General features: G+C 53.5%; 2 protein-coding genes across 9 annotated transcripts in view; both read left to right on the top strand.

Moving 5' to 3' along the window:
• Spns3 (SPNS lysolipid transporter 3, sphingosine-1-phosphate (putative)) overlaps window positions 1–984 on the top strand; it is a 48,093-nt gene extending 47,109 nt beyond the window's left edge. For all 6 annotated transcript variants that reach the window (XM_027922629.2, XM_027922627.2, XM_027922628.2 and 3 more), the window contains one exon: window positions 609–984. In XM_027922629.2, coding sequence (XP_027778430.2) covers window positions 609–682 — 74 coding nt within the window. In that variant the 3' untranslated portion in view covers window positions 683–984. The remainder of the gene's footprint in view (window positions 1–608) is intronic.
• Window positions 985–8,372: 7,388 nt separating this feature from the next.
• Window positions 8,373–20,625, top strand: part of Spns2 (SPNS lysolipid transporter 2, sphingosine-1-phosphate) — a 36,629-nt gene continuing 24,376 nt past the window's right edge. For 2 of the 3 annotated variants that reach the window (XR_011704927.1, XM_027922625.2), the window contains exon 1: window positions 8,373–8,919. Coding sequence is in view for 1 of the 3 variants with exons in the window: in XM_027922625.2 (XP_027778426.1) it covers window positions 8,550–8,919 (370 nt within the window). In the remaining 2 variants the exon portion in view is untranslated. The remainder of the gene's footprint in view (window positions 8,920–20,625) is intronic. The other variant, XR_011704926.1, reaches the window with a different exon arrangement.

Below are 20,625 nucleotides of genomic sequence, written 5' to 3'. Positions count from 1 at the left end.
GGGGGCAGGGAGCTCCTCTCTGCACAGGTGACATTGGAGCAAAGATTTGGAGGAAGCGATGGAGTAAGCAGCTCTCTGGTGGAAGGGACTCCAGGCAGTGAGAACAGGGAATGCAAAGGCCCTGAGGTAGAAATGTACCCAATGTGTTGAGGGTCAACAAGGAGGTCAATGTGGCTGGAGCAGGAATAAGAGGCACAGTGATAAGTATGAGGGCAGCAGTAACAAGACCAGGGCAGGCAGAGCGAGGGGGAATCCTTGCCAGGATGGTGCCCTTAATTCTGAATATGATGGGAGTCACTGTGGGGTTTCCACAGAAGGAGCCATAGGGGATCTGATTTCCATTGTGAAAGCATCACATTGCTGTTACTTGAGAACAGACTGTAGGGCTCAGAGTTGGGACAGAGGGACCCCAGGAAGTTCTGAAAGCAGCCAGTGGAGAAGTAGTGCTAAGACCACAGTAGTGGCACTGATGGCAATGCCATGGGGTTGGATCTGCAATTTACTTTGCAAATTAGAGCTAGAGGATTTCCTGACATGTTGTTTCCAGTCCTGGTCCCAGAATCCCTTCTGCTTCCTTTTGGGTTGGCTGAGCTTCTCTCCTCCTGCAGGGACCCTGGACAGCAAGGACATGGAGAGCAAAGGCCTGCTTTCTGGCATCAGCGCCTCCACAGAGGACCCCTGAGGCTCCTGCCCTGCAGCAAGGAGACCCCCTGCCATGTCCACGCTCCTCCCACTAGTCCCACAGTGGCAGTGCCTCTGCCCACCTTTGGCTGTGACTCAGGGACTCTGGCTGAGCTGCACCTGCTGCTTGTTCGCTCCCAGTAAGAGAGTTGGCAGGGCCCGTGGCTGGGCTGGAAATTGAGCTGTCAACACCCTCTGAGGGAGGACTGTACCTGCACCCAGCACAAGGCCCTTCCAGCCGAGGGTCCTCAGCCTGGTTGCGGATGGACCCAATTAAAGTGTGACCAGTACAAAGCCCATGGATATCAGGTCTTTAAACAATCCTGTTATTTATAGCCTCATGTTGCATGCCTCTGAAGGAAGGAGGAGGGAGAGAGGAAGGGGTGGGCAGTCCCCAGGCAAAGGGTACAGGGTGGCCCCTGAAGTGAGAACCACCTGGAGGGGTGCCCAAGCCTGCACAGAAACAGAAGCAGCTGCCCCAGAGCCACTTAGAGGGGCTTGCATGGCGGTGCACCAGTATTCTTGGCCGTGCCCTGTTCCCTGCGCCACCCTCAGCCCACGCTCTGACCCCAGCATCACCTGGGGGGAGGGCCAGCTCTGTGGGACCCACACTTGCCACTGGGTTCAGACCAGCTGGGCTCAGCAGGCCCTGCAAGAGATCAATAGCTTCCAGGTGGGCAGCAGTAGGGAGGCATGTTCTTTCTGCCCAGGAACCTGAGGTTCTGTCCCCTCTTCTGGATCCCAGCCAGGCGATCACTTGCTCACTTGCTGATTGCCACCTCCACTGTGCCTACCTCCCAGCAGCTGTGGGCAGAACAGTGGCCCAACTCCCTCACAGCTCCTGACCCTTGTCTGCTCCATCCCTGCCTCCTGGGGAACCCTCCCCACCCTCATTGGCTGTGACAGGTCCCAGGAACTGGACTCTCCAGCTTAGCCTGCACCTGACCCCCAGGGTCAGTCCTCCTTCCAGAGTGGGCATCACCAGACTGCCCAGCTCCTGGTTCTATGCCTTCACATGGGTGCTCAGGAAATAGGCTTCCCTGGAATTCCAAGGAAATGCACTTGTGAGGAAAACTGGTTTCTCCTGAGAAGGAGGCAGCCAGTGTGGGCTGGAGCTGGGACACCATGGGTCATCTCAGCTTTTACTGGCTGTGTGACTAGGGCTACCTCCTGTTTTTCTTGGAGCTATGGATTTCCCAGTGTATGCAAGAGGTGAATTGAATGTGGTTTTGCTAGAGCAGGGCCTCATGTGATTCTCAGGCTGGGTCTAGACCCATGGAAGCCCGGCTCCTGGTCTGAATCTTCCACCTGCCAGGCCCCAGCTTCACTCAGCTCCCTCCTCCTGCCTCCTTGGGGCCAGTCATAGTGGGCTGAGGTCTCAGGTCTGGGTCTGTGAGAGGCTGGGAGGGCCTGGCTAGAGTAGAGGAGTCTGGTAAACAGGAACATCTTCTAGGCCTAAAGAGTACTTGTTGGGTAATCCCAGTTGCTGATACTCTGGACTTGTTTACTGGGAATGTCAACAGGAGGGAAAATGCTACTCAGCAGGACAAGTCCTTAAGCCTGACCCTGCTTACTTCATGTGTTAATGACTGCCAGGTGAGATCCTGGCTGCCCCTTTGCCTGTTTGCCTGCTAATCTCTATACTGGGCTGCAAACATGAAGGGATGTTTATAAAGTACTGATAAAAGTTCTTCTTCCACTCTGACCTAAGGCTTGGGGATTGAGCATGTGGGTCTAGATTCCTGCCCTCTAACTCTGGCTTGTTCCCCTGCAATACCAGCCCTCAGTCGGTCTGGCTCATTTCTCTGAAGTGTGTGACATTCGCCTATGCCTGGGTGGACTTGAGAGGTTATTGAGCTATAGAAGTCTCTGTAGAAGAGCAGGCAGGAGCCCGGCAGCGCTGTGGCACATACCTGTAATCTCAGTGGCTCGGGAGGCAGGAGGATTGCAAGTTCAAAGCCAGCTTCAGCAATTTAGCAAGGCCCTAAGCAACTTAGTGAAACCCTGTTCCTATTAAATAAAATATATCTATATGAAAGGGCTGAGGATGTGGCTCAGTGTTGAATGCCCCTGGGATCAATCCCTGGTACCCCCCCCCCCAAAAAAAAAAAAAAAAAAAAGCAGGCAGGAGGCAGCAGAGATGGCTGGAGCCATCCTTTCTCCCAACACAGGGAGGTACGTGATACCTGGGTGATCACATCAATTTGGGATGTGGGGTTATATGCAACAGAAACAGGCTGACTTAAGTAGGGAAGGCATTCATTGGAAGCATATCAGGAGCTTACAGAATTGATGGGAATGTTAGAGTTTCAGGGGTCGGGGTTCCTGGGCCGTTTTATTCTTTTTAAAAAATACTTGTTATTTTCCCTCCTTTTTATTGGTGCATTATAATTATACATAACAGTGGGATCTACTGCTGGGCCATCTTATTTGGGGGTCTTCTTCAGAGCTCCAGACATTTTTTCTTTATTTTTTTTTTTTGCCATCTATTCAAGATTTAAAGCCCTGGGCCTAAGAGTCTAGTTGGACTAGCTAGGATGCTATGCCCACACCTTGATTTATCACTCCATTAAGACCAGGAGACCAGAGTGCTGTTAAGAAGAGGAATGAATGAATTCTAATCATCAAAACAAGACAGCAAGATTGGGGCTGGAGCTCTGTGGTAGCATGTGTGAGGTCCCGGTTTCCATACCAAGCCCCAGGAAAACAAAAACAAACAAAAAACAATGTAAGAAAAAAGTGTCAAAAGCCCAAAACAAAGATAGTGTCCACTGCAATGATCTTGGCCAGGCCTCGGACCCTCCCTAGGATGTAGCTTCTCATGGGATGAGAAGAGACTGGGCTCAATGTCCCTCAAGGGGTTCTTCATTTCTGATTGTCTGGGTCCATGATCAAAGGGGATTGAAATTTCTATAATTTATTTTGGGTCCATGATCAAAGGGGATTGAAATTTCTATAATTTAGAAAGTGTTAAAAATGTTCAGATGACAGAACAGGAACTTCTGTGTTAGTGGGGACTCAGCGCCATCTGTTCTGAGCAGGCGAGAGAGAGGCAGCGATGAGGCATTCTGAACAAGACTTATGAGGCAAGCTCAGGCTGGGGGATGGGGTGCTCCAGTGAGTCCTCTGCTTGGTAACAGCAGGAACAGAGAAGAGGTGCCTTCTCCCCACCCATGGGTGGTGACCTGTAGGGAAGGCTAATCTAAGGGTGGAGGTAAATGTCATGTGGCGACTAATGGAGGGTGGAGTCAGACAGGGAGAAAATGCCTTTTCTAGAGGGGTCAGGAAAGGAATCTGGCTGGTTTCTGAGTCACTCAGAGCAACAGATACATGATATAAATCAACACACATTTCCTGCACCTGCTAAATGTCATTTACTCATTCAATCAACAAACATTCTCCAAGCACCTCCTCTGTGCTGGATCTTGAAGATGAATCAGACAAGGTATGGGCCCTCAAGGCTTATGGTTTGTCAGGGGGTGGTGGTACCGGTGGCCTCTTATACAAACATAATCAGATGCACAAAACATAGTCAGATGCACAGGTTACTCAAGAGCCCAGAGGAAATGACTGGTTGTTCAGGTGGGTCAGGAAAGGCTTCCTGGAGGAAGCCATGTCTGTGTTGGGTTTCTGAAGGACCAGCGGGAGGAGGGAGCTAGGTAGACAGCTAGCCAGAGTCCTACTAAAGGGTCGGGGGAGGGGGTTGCATGTGTGACGCTCTCCATGGTCCTGAACCATCATTAGGTTAACAGGACCAGGGCTTTTCTGTTAAGGGGAGGGCAAGGACTGTGACCCAATTCTTGCCACTCACCCAGACTCCAGAAAGTATAATGGCTGTAATTGAGTTCAGGGGGCTTGGTGTTCAGTGTGGTGGAGAATAATTTTGAGAGATGGGGAAGTGGGAGCTAGGCTAGGGGGTCGTGGGTTGTAAAGAGTCATGCAGATGGCATTAAGGAACTTAGATACTTATAATTCTATATGCAGTTGGGATCCATGGAAAGGTTTTGTACCAGTGGTAGTGATGGGGTCACATATGTGATTGAGAAAGTCACCAGCAGGCACTATGGAGAAAAGCCTAGAGGGAGATGCTGGAAATGGTGATGTTGAACTTTACAAGGGTTCAGGGAGATGCAGAGAGGTCCGAGATGTTAGTGGGCTGTGGGGGCATTGGGAAAAAAAAATTGTGTCTCTAGATGTGAGAGTTGAGTCCCAAAAGATGGTGTGACAGTGAGAGACCCAAATGGCCCCCAAATCTCCTCCTTGTTGACACCATTTGTGATGTGCCACTTTTCGAGAGATAAATGATACCAAGGTGGGAGCAGGTTTGGGGGAAGGATGAGGCATTTAGTTTTGGATGTACTGAGCTTAAGGTGTCTGCAGAGTCCCTAGGGAGGGGGTGTGTGCAGGAGACTGCATATGGATCTAGGGCTTGGAGATGAGACACATAGAGAGGCATGGAGGATGGGGTGTCACGAGCACATGGATGATTAATGAGAGCCTGGGCGGCGTGGGTGAGAGGCTTCCAAAAGAGCATGTGCCAAGTGAGAAGGGAAGAAACTGAGGCCTGAACCTTGGAGACACTCCCAGGTGGGGGAATGGACAGAAGGAAGGTGGACTGAACTTCCAGTTATCAGCCTTGGGGGATCTGGTACATTATAGGCCAGCGTTTCTGAATGTTTTTGGGGAATTGTAGTCATGTGAACACATGGCAATCTCAACCTCCCTCTGAGAGACCCAGAATATATACTCTCATAGTAAAGGCTCTGAAAAGTCCCTTGGGAAACTTGCTTCTCTGTTTCGCCCTACAACTTCCCAAGTACACTTGTGCTTGAAATAATGGCCATGAATGTCCTGTGCCCCATTTGTTTTGTACCCAATCAGAAGCCCCTTTAGCTCATTTCCTGTTGTACCCATAGGAAAATCATTGCTGCAGCAGCTCAGCACAGCACTGTGGGCATTTGGGTACGTGCTGGGTTAAGAGGTAGACACACATGATTTAGTCCATCACTTGCTCTGTATGAGACCTTAGGCAAATTACTTCTTTTCCTGGGCGTCAGTCTCCATCAGTGAGACAGAGATAAGAACCCTTCTGTGGCCAATGATCCTATGATACTGCCAGAGGTTCTAAGAAAACCACTGTGATTTGCCCAGGGCCATATGGCCAGAAAAGGCTTACTGTCCTCTGTATCACCCTGCCTTTGGTGGTCCTTTATCCCACACAGGACCAACTCTAAAACTGCCTTTGGGTTAAAATTCCAGAGAAATTCACACAGAAGGAATGACTGACTTGCTTGGTAGCAGTTCAGAATTCCCCCAAATTCAAAAGACTCAAAACTTGGGTTTTTTTTTTTTCTATCCAGTAGTGGAAAGGGAAAAAGAATGCTCCTCTTTTGGGTCCAGGGGAAAGTCCTGTTCCCCTGGACAGGGCTGTGGGGAAAGGATGGGCAGTTAGAGGGAATGGGAACGGGAGCGTGAGGTGCGGCTCGGTGCCAGGGCTGTGGCTTCTTCACTGCTCTTCAGCTGGGTAGGTCCCACAGCCAGATACTCCTGAAGCTGGCACCATCACATCATTCTGAGGATCACTGGCTGGGCCCAGTTCTCTCCCCATGGAGCTCCTAGGTCTGTCCTTGCCTGTTAATCACTTGTCATCACAGGCCACCCAGTGGAACTTCCCTCATCTGACTTTTGCAGGCCTGAGTTCAGCTAGCTGGCAAGAGGCAGCGGACAACATTCAGAATGAAATCTGTTTTCCTAACCCTCCTGTCACAGTCATTCATACCCAACACACTGAAGCATATTTTTAGTCACTCCGCAGAATTTAAAATACACCTCGAAGGCGCCAAGAAACACCAGCTTGGGGATTAACTCTGCTCACCAGAGACAGTGTATGTGTGGGGTGCCTCATGCTGCATTACCCTTTGGCTATGCCATGACTCACTGTGGCTGACACTTCAATAAACTGCACCTGCTTGTGGCCATGGGGTCCAGAGAAGCCTGCAGTAGGATATAAGCTCTCAACTCTACAGGATAGCAGAACCCTGGGTTAGCTCCATCCCTGCCACTGACTAGCTGCATGTTCATGCAGAGGTCATTTCCATGCCCTGGGACCTGGCTGTAAAATGGGGGAAAAAATCTGGTTTCTGAGGGTCTGTCCAGTTCTAACATTGTGTTTTCGGCACTTTGTACAGGATTCTATTTTTAATCAAAATCCCAAAGAGATAATGGGGGAGAAAAAGGAATCACAGAACCTCTAAAATGTGTCAGGGCAGTGATGGTGGCTCTGAACACAGGGGTTACTTGGCCACTATCCAGAGAAGACAGGACCATCCCTCCCTGGGAGAGAGCAGTGACCCCTCACTTTCAGACCCTCTGTCTCCCCTCCTCTTACCTACCCCCCGACAGAGGAATTGAGACCCAGAGAGAGGTAGGGGCCCTGTCCAGGATCATGCCCACACCACTGGGCTAGGACCCAGTTTCCTGACTTCCCTTAATTATTTTGTACCACCCCAGTGCACAGTTGGAAGTCTGAAGACTGGGGAGGTGATACCTTCAGGAGAACAGGCCCCTATCCATTTGTGTGTGTGTGTGCAGTACTGGGGATTGAACCCAAGGGTGCCTTATCACTGAACTACATTCCCAAACAATTTTTTTTTAAAGGGTCTCACTAGGCCAGGCAGGGTGGTACACACCACTAATCCGAGCAGCTTGGGAGGCTGAGGCTGGAGGATTGTGAGTTCAAAGCCAGCCTCAGCAAAAGTGAGGTGCTAAGCAACTCAGTGAAACCTTGTCTCTAAATAAAATACAAAATAGGGCTGGGAATGTGGCTCAGTGGTCGTGTGCCCCTGAGTTCCATCCTGCGTAGCACCCCCCCCCCCAAAAAAAAAAAAAAAAAAAAAAAGAAAGAAAGGGTCTCACTAAATTGCCCTAACTGGCCTTGAACTCGCAATCTTCCTGCCTCATCAGTATCTGAGATTATAAGCTTGTATCACATTGTCTGGAAAGGAGGCTCTTCCTCAGTGTCCTGGTTTCTGTTGGACCCTAATCGGAACCCTGGGTCTCCCTACCTGGGAATGCCACTCTGTGAGACATAGGTAGGATCTGGGTGCACACACACGAGTGGGCTCCGGGTAGTTTTGGGGCTGGAGCTGTATTTCCCTGGGGAGGCAGGCAGCACAGCCTTTCTGATGGAGGTCTGGGTCCTGAGCTGTGTCCTGACCAATCACTTAGCCCTCCCTGAGCTGGCGAATCATGGAGCTTGAGCAGCCATTAGAGCCACAGGCTTTCCAACAGGTGTCTCTGTTTTGACCATCTGAGATCCTTCTCTCCAGGTTGTCCAAATATCCTAGGCTTAAGCCCTCGGTCCTCTCCCAGTCTCTGCCAGGAATTCACTCTCATGGTAGAGATTGGGTGGAGATTACTGAGTAGGTGCTAGGGATTCCTGCTTCCAGCACCCCAATCCCAGGTGGGTAGCTCCCCGCAAAACCCTTCCAGCTCTTAGCCGGCTTCCGCGGCCGCACGGTTCCAGCGTGACAGCGCCCCCGTCAGGTGGGTGGGGCTCTGCGGCCAGGCCCCCCCGCCGCCCCTCGGGGCAGCACGTGCGGGGCGGGGTTGTGGACCGAGCAAGGAGCTGATTGGGCGCGGAACTGGTGGGCGGGTCCGGACCGCAGCTGTCAGAGCCGCCGCGGCGACGGCGGCGCGTCGGGCTGAACAGTGGCAGCGCCGCAGCCGGGGCCCGAGCCCGAGCTCAGAAGCCGACGGGGCCCAGCCGGGATGGTGCAGCGGCGGCTCCGCAGCGCACGCACGCACTGAGAGGGCCCAAGCTGGGCCCCGCGGCCCCCGCGCCCCCCGCCGCCCCGATCCCGGCCGGCATGATGTGCCTGGAATGCGCCTCGGCGGCGGCGGGCGGCGCGGAGGAGGAGGAGGCGGACGCGGAGCGGCGGCGCCGGCGCCGGGGGGCGCAGCGAGGGGCCGGCGGTAGCGGTTGTTGCGGGGCGCGGGGCGCCGGGAGCGCTGGAGTCGTGGCCCCCGACGATGAGGTGCAGACGCTGTCCGGCAGTGTGAGGCGGGCCCCGTCCGGACCCCCCAGCATCGCCGGCACCCCCGGCTGCGCAGCCGCTGCCAAGGGCCCCGGCGCACAGCAGCCCAAACCAGCCACCCTGGGCCGCGGGCGGGGGGCAGCTGCCGCCATCCTCAGCTTGGGCAACGTGCTTAACTACCTGGACAGGTACACCGTGGCAGGTGAGCAAGTGCCCCACCCAGCCCGAGGACCAGGAATCCCCCCCCACCCCCCGCCCCAACGAAGTACCCTAGGGAGCTTTTTGGTCCCAGGCTCCCTATATCCAAGCCCTACGTGGAGTCCCCCAAGGACTGTATGCTCAGGCACAGCTGAGCAAGTGATGCCCCGGTGCTCCACGGGTTTAATCTGAAACCCCCACACACAACCAGGGGACAGGGATTGGACGAGTCTCCATCCCTAAATCAGCCGGCGCGTCCTCGCCAGCCCTTGACGGCCCTTCCGTTTTCCTCTTCTCCGAGTCTCCTCTGCGTCTCTGCGTTCTTTCCTCTGCGTCCCCTCCCGCCACAGCCGCAGGTTCCCGGGCCTCTTTTCGTCTTCCCCTAGCCCAGACCGTCTGTGTATCCAGGGCCCGTCAGTTCTTTCCTTCCTCGGCCGCTTCCACCACCCAGAGTGCGTGCGGCGAGTGTGTGCGCCCCTTGCGGGTGTGCGCCAGGGAGACTAAGTGTGTGCGCTCGTGGCGGCGCGGATGTGTGTGTGAGCTTGTGAGCGCGTGGCTGACAAAGGCTCCGGCCTGCGGGGAGCCGAGGGAGGGGCGGGGCGGGTCCGCGGCGCCTGGGGACCCTGGATGCGGTTTGCAGCTGGCCCTGGCTACAGGCCTGAAGACGCCTCCCCCTGCTCTATGGCGCTTGGGGCCTGGGGCACAGCACCGGCCTCTGGGGCGAAAGAGGGGAGGCCTCATCCTCTGTGAACACCCCTGGGAATCAGCGATAAAGATAGGCTTGAGATGGATAGAACAACAGGATTCTAATCCCAGATTTGTCCCAAATGTGCTTTGTGTGTGACCTTGGGCCAGTCTCAGCTTATGTTTAGGTTTGTCTCCTTATTTGTGAGTTGATTGACCCCTCTTGGGATGGAGACGGTTCTGGGATTCCCTTCTGCTGGCTCCTCTCCCTGACTTCTCAGGGGTCAAGAAGTAGGGACTTGCCCTAGATGGATCCGCCTCCGACTGGGAATGATATAGTGCTGAGAGGAAAGGAATCTGGCCAGGGTGGCATAGGTGGAGGCTCCCTGCAGGAGGAGAGCAGTTCTGGATATTTGGCATGCTAGCCCAGAACCTGCCACCACAGAATAAAAGGGAGGTTTAGGATAGACTCTAAAGAAAATTTAGGGATGATTGGCAAGTGAATTATTAAATACATGCCACCTGGGTGTCCCTCTCTCTGGGCCTTAGTTTCCTGTCTGTTGAATGGAATTGTATCAAGTGTAAGGGAAAAACTCTAATGGGAGAGCAGAAGCTTCCCCTTCTCCCAATTCATGCTTGCAAAACCCTTTGGGCTCTCTGTCCCTCCACTGGAGAGAGTTGGAAGTAGGTACTAGTGGTATCAGTACTCCAATGGGTTGAGCCGTGTCCAAGAGACTCTTACCTTGATCTGGTGAACAGGAGCAATATTGAGTACTCCCCAAATTCTGGGTGTGTTGACGCATGCCTGTAATTCATTCCAGGGACTTGGGAGGCTGAGGCAGGAGAGGAGGATTGCAAGTTTAAGGCCAACCTCAGCAACTTAGCAAGACCCTGCCTCAAAATAAAAAATTAAAAAGTGCTCCTGGGTTCAATCCCCAGTACCAAAACAAACAAAAACACCCCAGTGTACTGACCCTGTCGTACTTGTTCCATTCTGCCTAGGAGCTTAGGTGCCACCCTGTGGGGAGAAGTTAGAGAATATCGGGTACTTGTAATTGGTGCAAAATAGGCTTCTGTATACCTTCTGTACACCTTGATGGGGGAATCAAGGCCCCTGGACAGGCCCTCATCCAAGATGGCCCCGAAGGTGGACAACAAAGGTGGTGTTAGATCTAATAGTAAGTCTGGAGGTCTCCCCACTCTCTCCCAGCTGAGGAACGAGTGGTGCTGATCTGGACTGTAACACTTTCCGACTCATTTTTTTTTTTTTTTTCTGGCTCTAGACCACCCCCTCTGATATTCTTGAGGGAACTGACTCTGCCAGGGGGAGAGGGTGGGATCAGGAGGTCTGGTGCTTATCTGCTCCTACCTCTACATGGGTTAGACTGTCAGAATGGGGGAACAAGATAGCTAATTTCTGGTGAATTGGTCAGGGGGATGGGAATAGGTGACTAAGAGGGGTGTGGGGCAGTGGGGAGGAAGGCCCGGAAAGCCCTGGGCAAACACCCAGCTTGGGCTGTGCATCCTGCTCTGTGGAGGCCCAGGGCTGGGGCTCATGCACCACCCCGCCCCCAGCACATAACATGTGCTGATTTCCTCTCCGGATAAGCCTGGCTACCTCTCTCTTTATGGGACACTTCCCTCCCACTGTCCCCAAGTTCAGTTTTTTAGGAACATTAACCGTCTCTATGGTAATTACTATGGCTTTATGTTCCTTGTGCCAGGGCCTGTGTCTACCTGTTGGCTCCTGGGACAGAGGCAGGATGCAGGTACTCTGGTGTTCAGTCACCTTTGATATTTGCCCACTTGGACTCTGAGAACCTCACAACTGGGCCCCATCAAAGAAGGAAGGAATTCCCACTCTCCTTTATATTTATCCTGTGCATTTCTTTATTTTATGGTATAGACCAGCTCTGTCCAAGAGGAATATAATGCAAGCCACATTAGTTTCAAATTTTCTTGTAACCAGATTAAAAAAGAAATAAGATACAATTAAATAATAATATATTTTGCTTAATGTATCCAACATATTTCAATGTGTAATTAATATCAAATTTATTACTGGGATATTTTGCATTTTTTCATACTGTCTTTGAAATCCAGTGCATAATTTACCTTCTCAGCACACGTCAGTGTCACAGTGGACAGTCACCAGCTGGCTGGGGGTCACCAGTGTGGACAGTACTGGTCTAGAGTCCACGCTCTTCAGCTTGGCCAGCTGCATGACCTTGCAGTCATCACCTGAGCCTTCTGTGGGATCATCTCAACCTCCTGGGCTGTGTGGAATGAATGAGAATGTATCCAAAGCACCTGGGACTAGGCCAGATAGCTCTGAAGGCTTTACAAATGTCAGCTGCCTTCTCTTTCATGCAGAGGCTCAAGCTGTGTCCCCAGCTAGAATGTCCTTCCCATTTCTCTGTCTGTGATAGTCCCTTTCAGACACCTTTGCTAGCTCCTCCCTTTGCACCAGGGCTGGGCTCTATCCTGGGAACCGAGTGGCTTCTGCCTCTGCCCTAGCATTCCCAGCGCCACCCAGCGATCCTGTTAATTATGGTCTTTCCACCTCCCCATGAGAACCCCCTGAGGGCAGCCGGCCTCAGACCCAGGTGAGGAGGCCCGGGTACCCATTCCCTTTTCTTCTTGAGCATTGCTTTGGTTGGATGAAATTGAGGTAGCCTAGAAATCTCATCTAAATCCTTCCCTCTACCTCCTTATGCAGATAGGGGACTGATGCCTAGAACAAAGGAACTTGCCCAGGGTCACATGGCATGCCCCAATGCAGCAGGCCCTCTAGCTCCAGGAACCTTGGGTGGAGGTAGGGCATATCCCCTGCTTCTGATCTGGAAGCTCAGAGATTCTGCTGGCCAGGGCAAGAGCCTTCCTGGACAGGGTTCTATTTAGTTCAGGCAGTTTGAGTTCCCTTAGGGCACATGGCTCCCTTGGCTCAGCCAACCCAGCAGCCACCCACTGTGTATTCTGAGTCCCCTATGGCTGCCAGGTCAGAGGAAGGAGGAAGACCCTCAGCAGAGGGTCTTAAGCACCCGCTCCCTTCCCAGCTCTGCTTCCTGATGCCAGAGCGGCCTCTGCCCCCGGGATCCCATTCTGCCATCTGTAAAATGGAAGCAGAACTGAGGGTGTAGGTGGTAGCATTTTGCTCCTGGAACCAGGCCCAGCAAGAGGGAGCTGGTCCAGGCCCTAATTATGGTTGGTGAATGACTATTGGAGAATTGAGATTCTTTCCCAACTTTTCGGAGGCACCTGTTCCCTTCCCAAGACCTATTTTCTTTCCCTTTGATCCAGCCCACCACACACTGGGCATTGGAGTTGGGCGGAGTGGGGGCTGGTGATAAGAGGCAGAGCCCTGCCCTGGGGGAGTCCTTTTCTGCCAAAGAAGCTGAGACCAGTCTCCATGGCAACCACTCACTAACACAAACCCGGAAGGAGAGATGAGCCCAGGGACCCAGCCAGGAGCTGGGGGCTCTGGGGGCTTCCCCTGAGTGGCCTCGCTGGATACAGACAGGGAGGGGCTGTCAGGTTGGGGCTCATTCTCCCCATGGCTTTCTTCCCTATGTCCAGTAGAGTCTATCAGGAGCTGACGAATGGGGAAACTGAGGCCTAGGGTCTTTCACATGGGTACCAAGCCAGTCCTAGAGCCTAGTGACTCTGTGGTTATCCACGAGATAGGTAGTCACCTTAAGAATAAACACAGTCCCCGCCCTGCCCCTTTGAGTGGCCCTGTCCTGGTCATTGTCATGTCTATACAGTGGGGAAGTCCCAGCTAAGAGCTGAGGGGTGGAGCATCTTGATCACCTTTCTGGCAGAGGATATGCTCAGGTGATGCCACAGTGACTGATCACCAGCTGCCCTTTCCCTCAAGGCTGCTTCTCTCTCCAGGCACTTCCTGCTGCTTCTGCCAGCACCTCTACTGTGCTGCTGACCAGTCGGAGGAAGTGCCATGAGACTCACCTAGCCTGGGACCCGGCGCCAGACACATCCCTGGCCTAAGACTCAGTTTCCCATTTTGTGACTGGGGCAGGAAGGCTACCGACTGCATGCAGTTCATAGCCTTTCCTGGGAGTGAGGCTGCCCTAGACAGAGCTGCCCAGGGACAGAGCTCCTCATCCCTTCCCTAGACCCTTCCATAAAAAGAAGTGGCTTTTGTTTCTGCTTGGGTGTGGGGGACTGAAATCTTGAGACCGAGATATGAATGAGGAAGGCAAACCGTGTGGTGGCTCACGCCTATGATCCCAGCAACTCAGGAGGCTGAGGCAGGAGGATCACAAGTTTAAGGCCAGCTCTAGGCAACTTAGCAAGACTCTGTCTCAAAATAAAAATTAAAAAGGACTGGGGCGGGTGCAGTTCAGTGGTAGAGTGTTCTTGGGTTCAATTCCCAGTAATACCAAAAAAAAAAAAAAAAAAAAAAAGAAAAGAAAAAGGGGAGGCAAATAACACTGCCTGAGCCCCAGGATTTTGGGGTTGGGCTCCCTCTTGGGCCCTGAGTGTCTCTGGGGCTGAGCTTCTTGCTGCTGGTTTTGCTGTGTGACTCAAGGGAGATCCTGACCCCCCTCTGATCCCTGAATAGAGATTTTTTTAAAAATATTTTTCAGCTTTAGGTGGACACAATATCTTTATTTTATCTTTATGTGGTGCTGAGGATCGAACCCAGTGCCTCACGCATGCCAGGCGAGTACGCTACCACTTGATCCATATCCCCAGCCCCTGAATAGAGATTTTTGTCCCTCTCTTGCTGTGGTCAGGTCCTCATGGGGTATTTGGTCTCTGGAGCTCTTGTCTGCTTTGCTGGCTGTGCTTGCATCTCTCTCCCCCAGGATAATCAGGTCTGCTCCCCAGGAGCTGCCAGCCTCCATTTGCCCTGGTGGGTCCTGGTAGTGTTCTGTACTCCTTCCAGGAGGGCTTCTCCAATTCTCTGGACTGAACCAGGCACTTAACACTGGGTTTTTTTTTTTTTTTTTTTTTTTTTTGTTGTTGTTCTTGTTTTCTTTCTTTCTCTTTTTTGTGGTGCTGGGGATGGAACCCAGGGTCTCTCACATGCTAGGCAAGTGCTCTACCTCTGAGCCACACCCCCAGCCTCTAACTCTTGGTTTTTGGCTGCTCCCTGTTCTGCTTCCATCACAGCACCTGTCCCCATGTAAGGTCACCATCTCCCTCCAGCCTTGAGGGGCCATCTATCTGTGACCCCAGCATCCATGTGAGGCTGGCCCAGGCTTGGGTGGTAGACTTGGGTTGACCCAGTCCTGTCTGACCCTAGAGTGGGTAGAAAGGGCGTTTGTTGGCTTGGATAGGTTAAGGGCCAGGCCACTGTTGCTGAGGCCAGGGCTTCTCTGCCAGTGACTGGTGCTGCCCTTTTGTCCTGCCCAGGGCACACAATGAGCCTCGGGCCTCATGTCTCCAGGAAGGAAACGAGAGGAAGTAGTCCGAGGCAATCCTTGTCTGCCCTGTCCTCAGTCTTGACAATGGGACAACCCCACCCCCATATTGGGCAGAGTGACTTCCAGACATCCAGGAGGGCCCAGTGGCGTCTTTGCCCTGTCTCCTCTGCAGATAAGGCATTGAGGGCACAGGGCTGGGCCTGGGTCACCCAGCGAGGCCTTGTGAAGGACAGCACTGGTCTGCTCTGGGCCTGGTCCTCTCCAGGTGGCTGAGAGGTGGGTGAATGGAATCCCGGAGAACAGGTGTCTGAGGGCAGAAGAATGGAAATTAGCTCAAGAAATATGTAGAGTTAATCCATGAGCCAGAGTTTGGAGCTGGAGGACAGGGCCCTGACCTGCTTCCTCCTCAGTCTTCTCCCCACCTGGAGACCTTGCTAGGGTTTCCCTGCACCTCAACTGCTAGTTCTGTCAGGTCTCTGTGGCCATTCACTGTTGAGCATGGTGTGCTGGCTGGGGTCCCTGGGGCCAGGAGCATGCTTAGGCTTTGAAAACTGTGGAGGGCTGTGCCTGGGCAGTGGTGGTTACTTGGGCACAAAACCATTACTAGCCCTCATATGAGAGCAACTGGCATGGGTGTTGAGTGTGGGGGCCAGGTGCTGCCTTTTTTCTAGAAGTTTCTAGCTGAGGGTGGCAACACAGCCAGGTCTAGGAGCTTGGAGGACAGCTCGTGCCTGATCCCTCAGCCTCTGTCCTATTCACCTGAATCTCAGTTTTCCACCCGAGAAGTGAGAGCAGGGGTCTCTGGTCTCCACGGCCACTGAAGCCACACACTAGAGCAGGCTAAGGGTGTGAGGGCCTGACCTGCGCCACTCTGAGGGGCCTTTATCTTCCCCCTACCCTTTCTGTCCCTATACCCTGGCTTTATCCTGTGTCAGTGAACGTACCAGTTATATCCCCTGAGGGTCACGATAAGGCTTTGGCTACCTCGTTCCGGACTCCTGGTGGTCTGGGGAGTCCCTGGGCCAGGACAGGGCTGGGAGGCTGAACTGGGAAGGAGTGGCTATGCAGAGCCCCCAAATTGCTAAGGCAGAGTCTGGTTCCAGGAAAGCTGGCCCCAAATGATAGGCTAGAACCACAGACCAGAGGCCCGGCTGTGGGCCCCGCCCACTCTGGGCATAGAGAAGTGGCTGGGAGGAGGGGGGCTCTTGGGTTCAGGGGATGGTGCCTCTCTGGGGCTGGTGGGGTCTGCAGGCAGGGCTCTTGGGTGGGGATGGGGTGTTCTTCCTAGGGGCCAAAGCTCTGGAGGGCCTCATCTTCATGGTGCCTACAGAGATAACCTCTAAGCTGTCCTGACATGAATGACAGGTTTGTAGAGTGGCTTGGGGGAGGGAGGGTTGGCCCATTTAAAGCAAACTCAGTTGAGTGCAGGAATGGACACAGCAGGGCAACCAGAAGCTCAGAGAAGGGGTCACTCGGCTTGTCGCTGGAGACAGGAGGCAGATCACAGGGCAGGTGTGAGTGTGTGTGCTTGGGAGCTGGGGTCCCTGGCTCAGGGACTGCCTGGCGGGCCCCTGGCTGTGGGGGTGCCACAGGGGCCAGGCTGTGGTTTCCCAGCCTTCGCCATCCCGAGCAAGGTCAGCAGAGCCCAGCTCTTAGGCCCCTGTAATTACCAGGGGTGGGAGCTGTGGCTGAGCGCTGGAGTAGGGGCAAAACTGAGCCAGCGCTGAGGCCTCCACAGGAGGACAGGGTCCCTCTGAGAGGGATTGACCAATGGCAGCAGTCCATCCCTTCAGGTCCCTAGGGTCCATCTTTCTAAGTGCCTGCTCCCATTTTGGAGAAAAGAAAACCGAGGGGAGGGTTCCACATTCTTGACGGGCTGTTCCTGTGCCATTAGTTAATGATGACTGATAACGTTTGTGATGTTTATTGAGTACCTACCATGTGCCGGCCACTGTTGTAAACACTTTAGGTGGATTAAACAACGGAAACCTCAAAACAACCATGTAAAAACATTCTTGAAACCAAGTCATATTACAGAGGAGCAAACTGGGTCAGAGAGGTTAAGTAGTTTGACTGACTAAGGTCACACAGCAGGGAAAGTGGAAAAATTGGGGTGTAAAACCCAGATGGTCTTGTTCTGAAGCCTATGCTCTTGACAGTTCAGCTAAGCTGCCTGCTGCTCTGAGAGATGTTCAGGAGGAGGGACTGGGTGGTGATAAAGACAGTGCTTGGGGAATATGGGGGAACAAGGTTGAGTACCCAGGGGCCTGTTCCTGCTGAGTGGACAGGAAGAGACCTCAGGATCTTGCTTTCTGCACCTTATATCCAAGGTTGTCTGAGCTAGTGCTCCCGAGGTCAGTGCTCTCTTACCCCTTGGCCTTTCAAGGACTCCATCATGTCAGCAGGTTGGACCTGGCTAGAGGAGGCCAGGAGTCCTGAGATCTGGACTCCACTCTTTTGGGGCCACCCAGCTGTGATGGGTGCTCACCATGAATATCTGGGACTAGCCCTCTGGGTGAATCAGGGCCAGAGGTCATCAAGCTCTGGGGGACCCCTTTAGGGTCCACTTTACCAAGAGCCTCAGAGGAGGGAGGGGGCACCCTGGTAGGCATGACCTTGGATCTGGGCCCTGGAGGATAAGGCAGAAATGGATGGGGCAGGAAGAGGACGCAGGTAGTTGGGATTTGGAGCTGCAGACTGTGATGGGCAAGTCACAGGGGCCTCCCTTCTGGGTGATTCTGCAGACCTAGGTGGGGCCCAGGAGGCTATATTCTAACAAGCACCTTCTCTAAGGGGGATTGGGATTCTTGGGCAGGCCTGGGCACCACTGAAGTTCCTAACTTCTTTATTTACTGGGAAGAAATGGAGGCCCAGCTAGTTGCAGCTCTGGCTGGGTTAGGGCCAGATCCTGGGGACCTCCAGGGCTCTATTGCCCTGGACTTTATTCAGACAGCGATTGGGGAGTCGCTGTGCATTACTGGGCAATCACACTTAATGAGCTAACGCTCTTCAGACTGTGTCTGCCACACAGGAAGCACTCAGTTCACATAAATATGTGCCCTGTTAGCATTACTGAACCAGGGGCCTGGCAGTAGATCTTGAGAAAGTCCTGGGTGACTTGAGGCGTGGCAAGAGATGACACCCACAAGGCCACAGTATTAGCTTCTTGAGTTCAGAGATGGCTCCAGAGTCCCAGCTCAGGACCTAGAACTTAGTTAGTGATTGCTTGGTGCTGGTGAGATCTAGCTGCAAGAGGGATGTAGCTGGGTCGGCAGAGGCTGGAGGGGAGGAGGCTGGCTGGTGAAGAAGAGACGGCTTGCTGGGGCCTATTCCTGGGGCTCAAGGAGGCAGGGAGAATGTAACAGCTGATTGCCAGGTACTCGGCTTGGGTGCTGCACTGGTTCCGCTCAGAGAAGGGGACCAGCTGGAAGAGCCGGGGAATGAGGGTCCAGGAAGCTGAGAAACGGAGGCATGAGAGTCTGTGGAGATGAGCACAGAGGCAGCTGGCCTCAGGGCAGTAATGCAGGTGAGGACACGGAATTGGGGGAGAGAACTCTTTCAAGAGCTTCCATTGAGCCGGACACGGTGGCACACGTGGTGTGGGAGGCTGAGGCAGGAGGATCACAAGTTCAAAGCCAGCCTCAGCAACTTAGCGAGGCCCTAAGCAACTCAGTGAGACCCTGTCTCTAAATAAAATATTTTAAAAAGGGCTGGGGATGTGGCTCAGTGGGTAAGCACCCCTGGGTTCAATCCTTGGTTCAACAACAACAACTTCCACTCTGCAGGAAGAGGGAGGAGGAGACAGATCAAGGAGGGGACAGATCAAGGTTGTCCTCATAGGTGGGGTGAGTGAGATGTGAGCAGGTGTCTGGGCTGCTGTGTGGGAGACAAAAACCAAGGGGAGGCTGAAAACCCAGGCCCAAGTCAGGGGCTGATGGGGTGGGATCTCTGCAGGGCTGGAGAGGGTGGGCCTCAGATAACACAGACCCCCGCCCCGGGGGAGGGAGCTGGGATGGGCAAGACTGGTGTTAGTGGATGAGAAAACTCAGGGGCTCCTGTGGTTCCAGAATGTGTCCTGGAGGGATGGGGACCCTGGGGCCAGAGAGCCTTTCAGGATGTGGATTTGGGGTGGCTGCCTGGAGAGGCTGGCCTTGTGGGCTGGGGTGGCTGGGGTCTGCCTCTGGGGTGGGAGCCCCACCTTGCATGTCCCTGGGCTGGTGGGGCTGGGGTCTTGGCTTGGCCTGAGCTGTGGGAAGCTGTTCCTGGGCGTGAGGCCCGTCCTGTGACCCACCAAACCTCAGCCTCCAGGAAAGAGGCTAAAAATAAGGCTGTGGTCAAGAAGGGCGGGGGTGTGCGGGCCCAGCCAGGCTGGGGCCCTGGAGGAAAATGTGAGACGAAGGCCGAGCTGCTGTGACACACGCTTCCCGTGCCAGCAGCCAGCAGGATCTTGCCCTCCTGTGGCCATGGCCTCATCCAGACAGAGCCTGGCCATGGGCCTCACAGCCTGCAAAGGTCCTGCTCTCTGGCCCTCTTCTTGGAGTTCAGGTGGAGTTCAAGGCTGTGCTCCCTCCTGATGGTAAAATGGGTGAAGGTAGGGATCCAGGGTTTCCTATGTCCAGGGTTCTAGACTGCCCAAGAGCTCCCAGGGGCCTTGGATGCCTACTTGGATGTGGAGAAATATTTCTTCCCCTTACTAAGAACTCTGTGTGGGAGAAGAAGTCAGGGAAGGCTTCCTGGAGGCAGAGGCAAATGCTGGGCCTTGAAATCAATGGATGGAGAAGGGGCCAGTTGCTGTGCTGCAGGGAGGAAGCAAGAATGCTTTGGCTGTGGACCTGTGAGCTCTGGTTGCCGCCAACCCACGTCCTTCCTTTGAACTGTGGATAGAGACCCACAGTCCTGAGCCTTGGGGATGTTTTTACTCTCCTACCATCTCCCAACTCCACCCATCCTTTCATCTACCAAAACTGTGACAGTCCCTGTTCTGTGTTCTGGAGCTGACTCACCATGTCCCGTGCCCAGTTCATGGCCACCCGTCCATCTGTGCATCTGCCCCACAGAGAGTCCCTGAGGTCCAGCTATGTGCTGGGCTGTGGGCTGGGGACAAGAGCAAAGCATGAAGAGGTAGTGTGGCAGAAGAACAAACTTTGGTTTTCAGGAGCAGACCTGGGTGGATATTGAGAAAAATGTGTTTGGTCTTCTTCCTGCCTCCTGGCATAGGGCTCCTAAAATCCTGGAAATCTTCAAAATGATCAGTCTCTTTATGCTAATGAATGACTGATGCCCTCTGGTCCCCGGGTAGCTTTAGGATAGGGGCAGGTCGCAGGGAAGGCCAAGATGGGATTAAGGGTTGGGTCTTTCAGTATTGCCTTCAACCTGAGGTGAGAGGTGCTGAAGGTTGAGCTGACCACACTTGGCTGATGATATAATCAGCTGTGACTATGTGATTATATAATGAAACCTTCATAAAACCCAAAAGTCCAAGATTTGGAGAGCGTGGAGACAGTGGAAGTTCCTGCAGGCGGGTGAACCTGGAGAGAGCGTGGGAGCTCCATGTCCTCCAGCATCCCTTCATCTGTGTGCTTTGTGATGTCCTTTATAATAAATCAGGTGAGGGGCTGGGGTTGTGGCTCAGGGGT

Source organism: Marmota flaviventris, chromosome 17 (assembly GCF_047511675.1).
Source record: "Marmota flaviventris isolate mMarFla1 chromosome 17, mMarFla1.hap1, whole genome shotgun sequence".
NCBI classification, from domain to species: Eukaryota; Metazoa; Chordata; class Mammalia; order Rodentia; family Sciuridae; genus Marmota; species Marmota flaviventris.
This window is presented reverse-complemented; position numbering and strand designations above follow the sequence as displayed.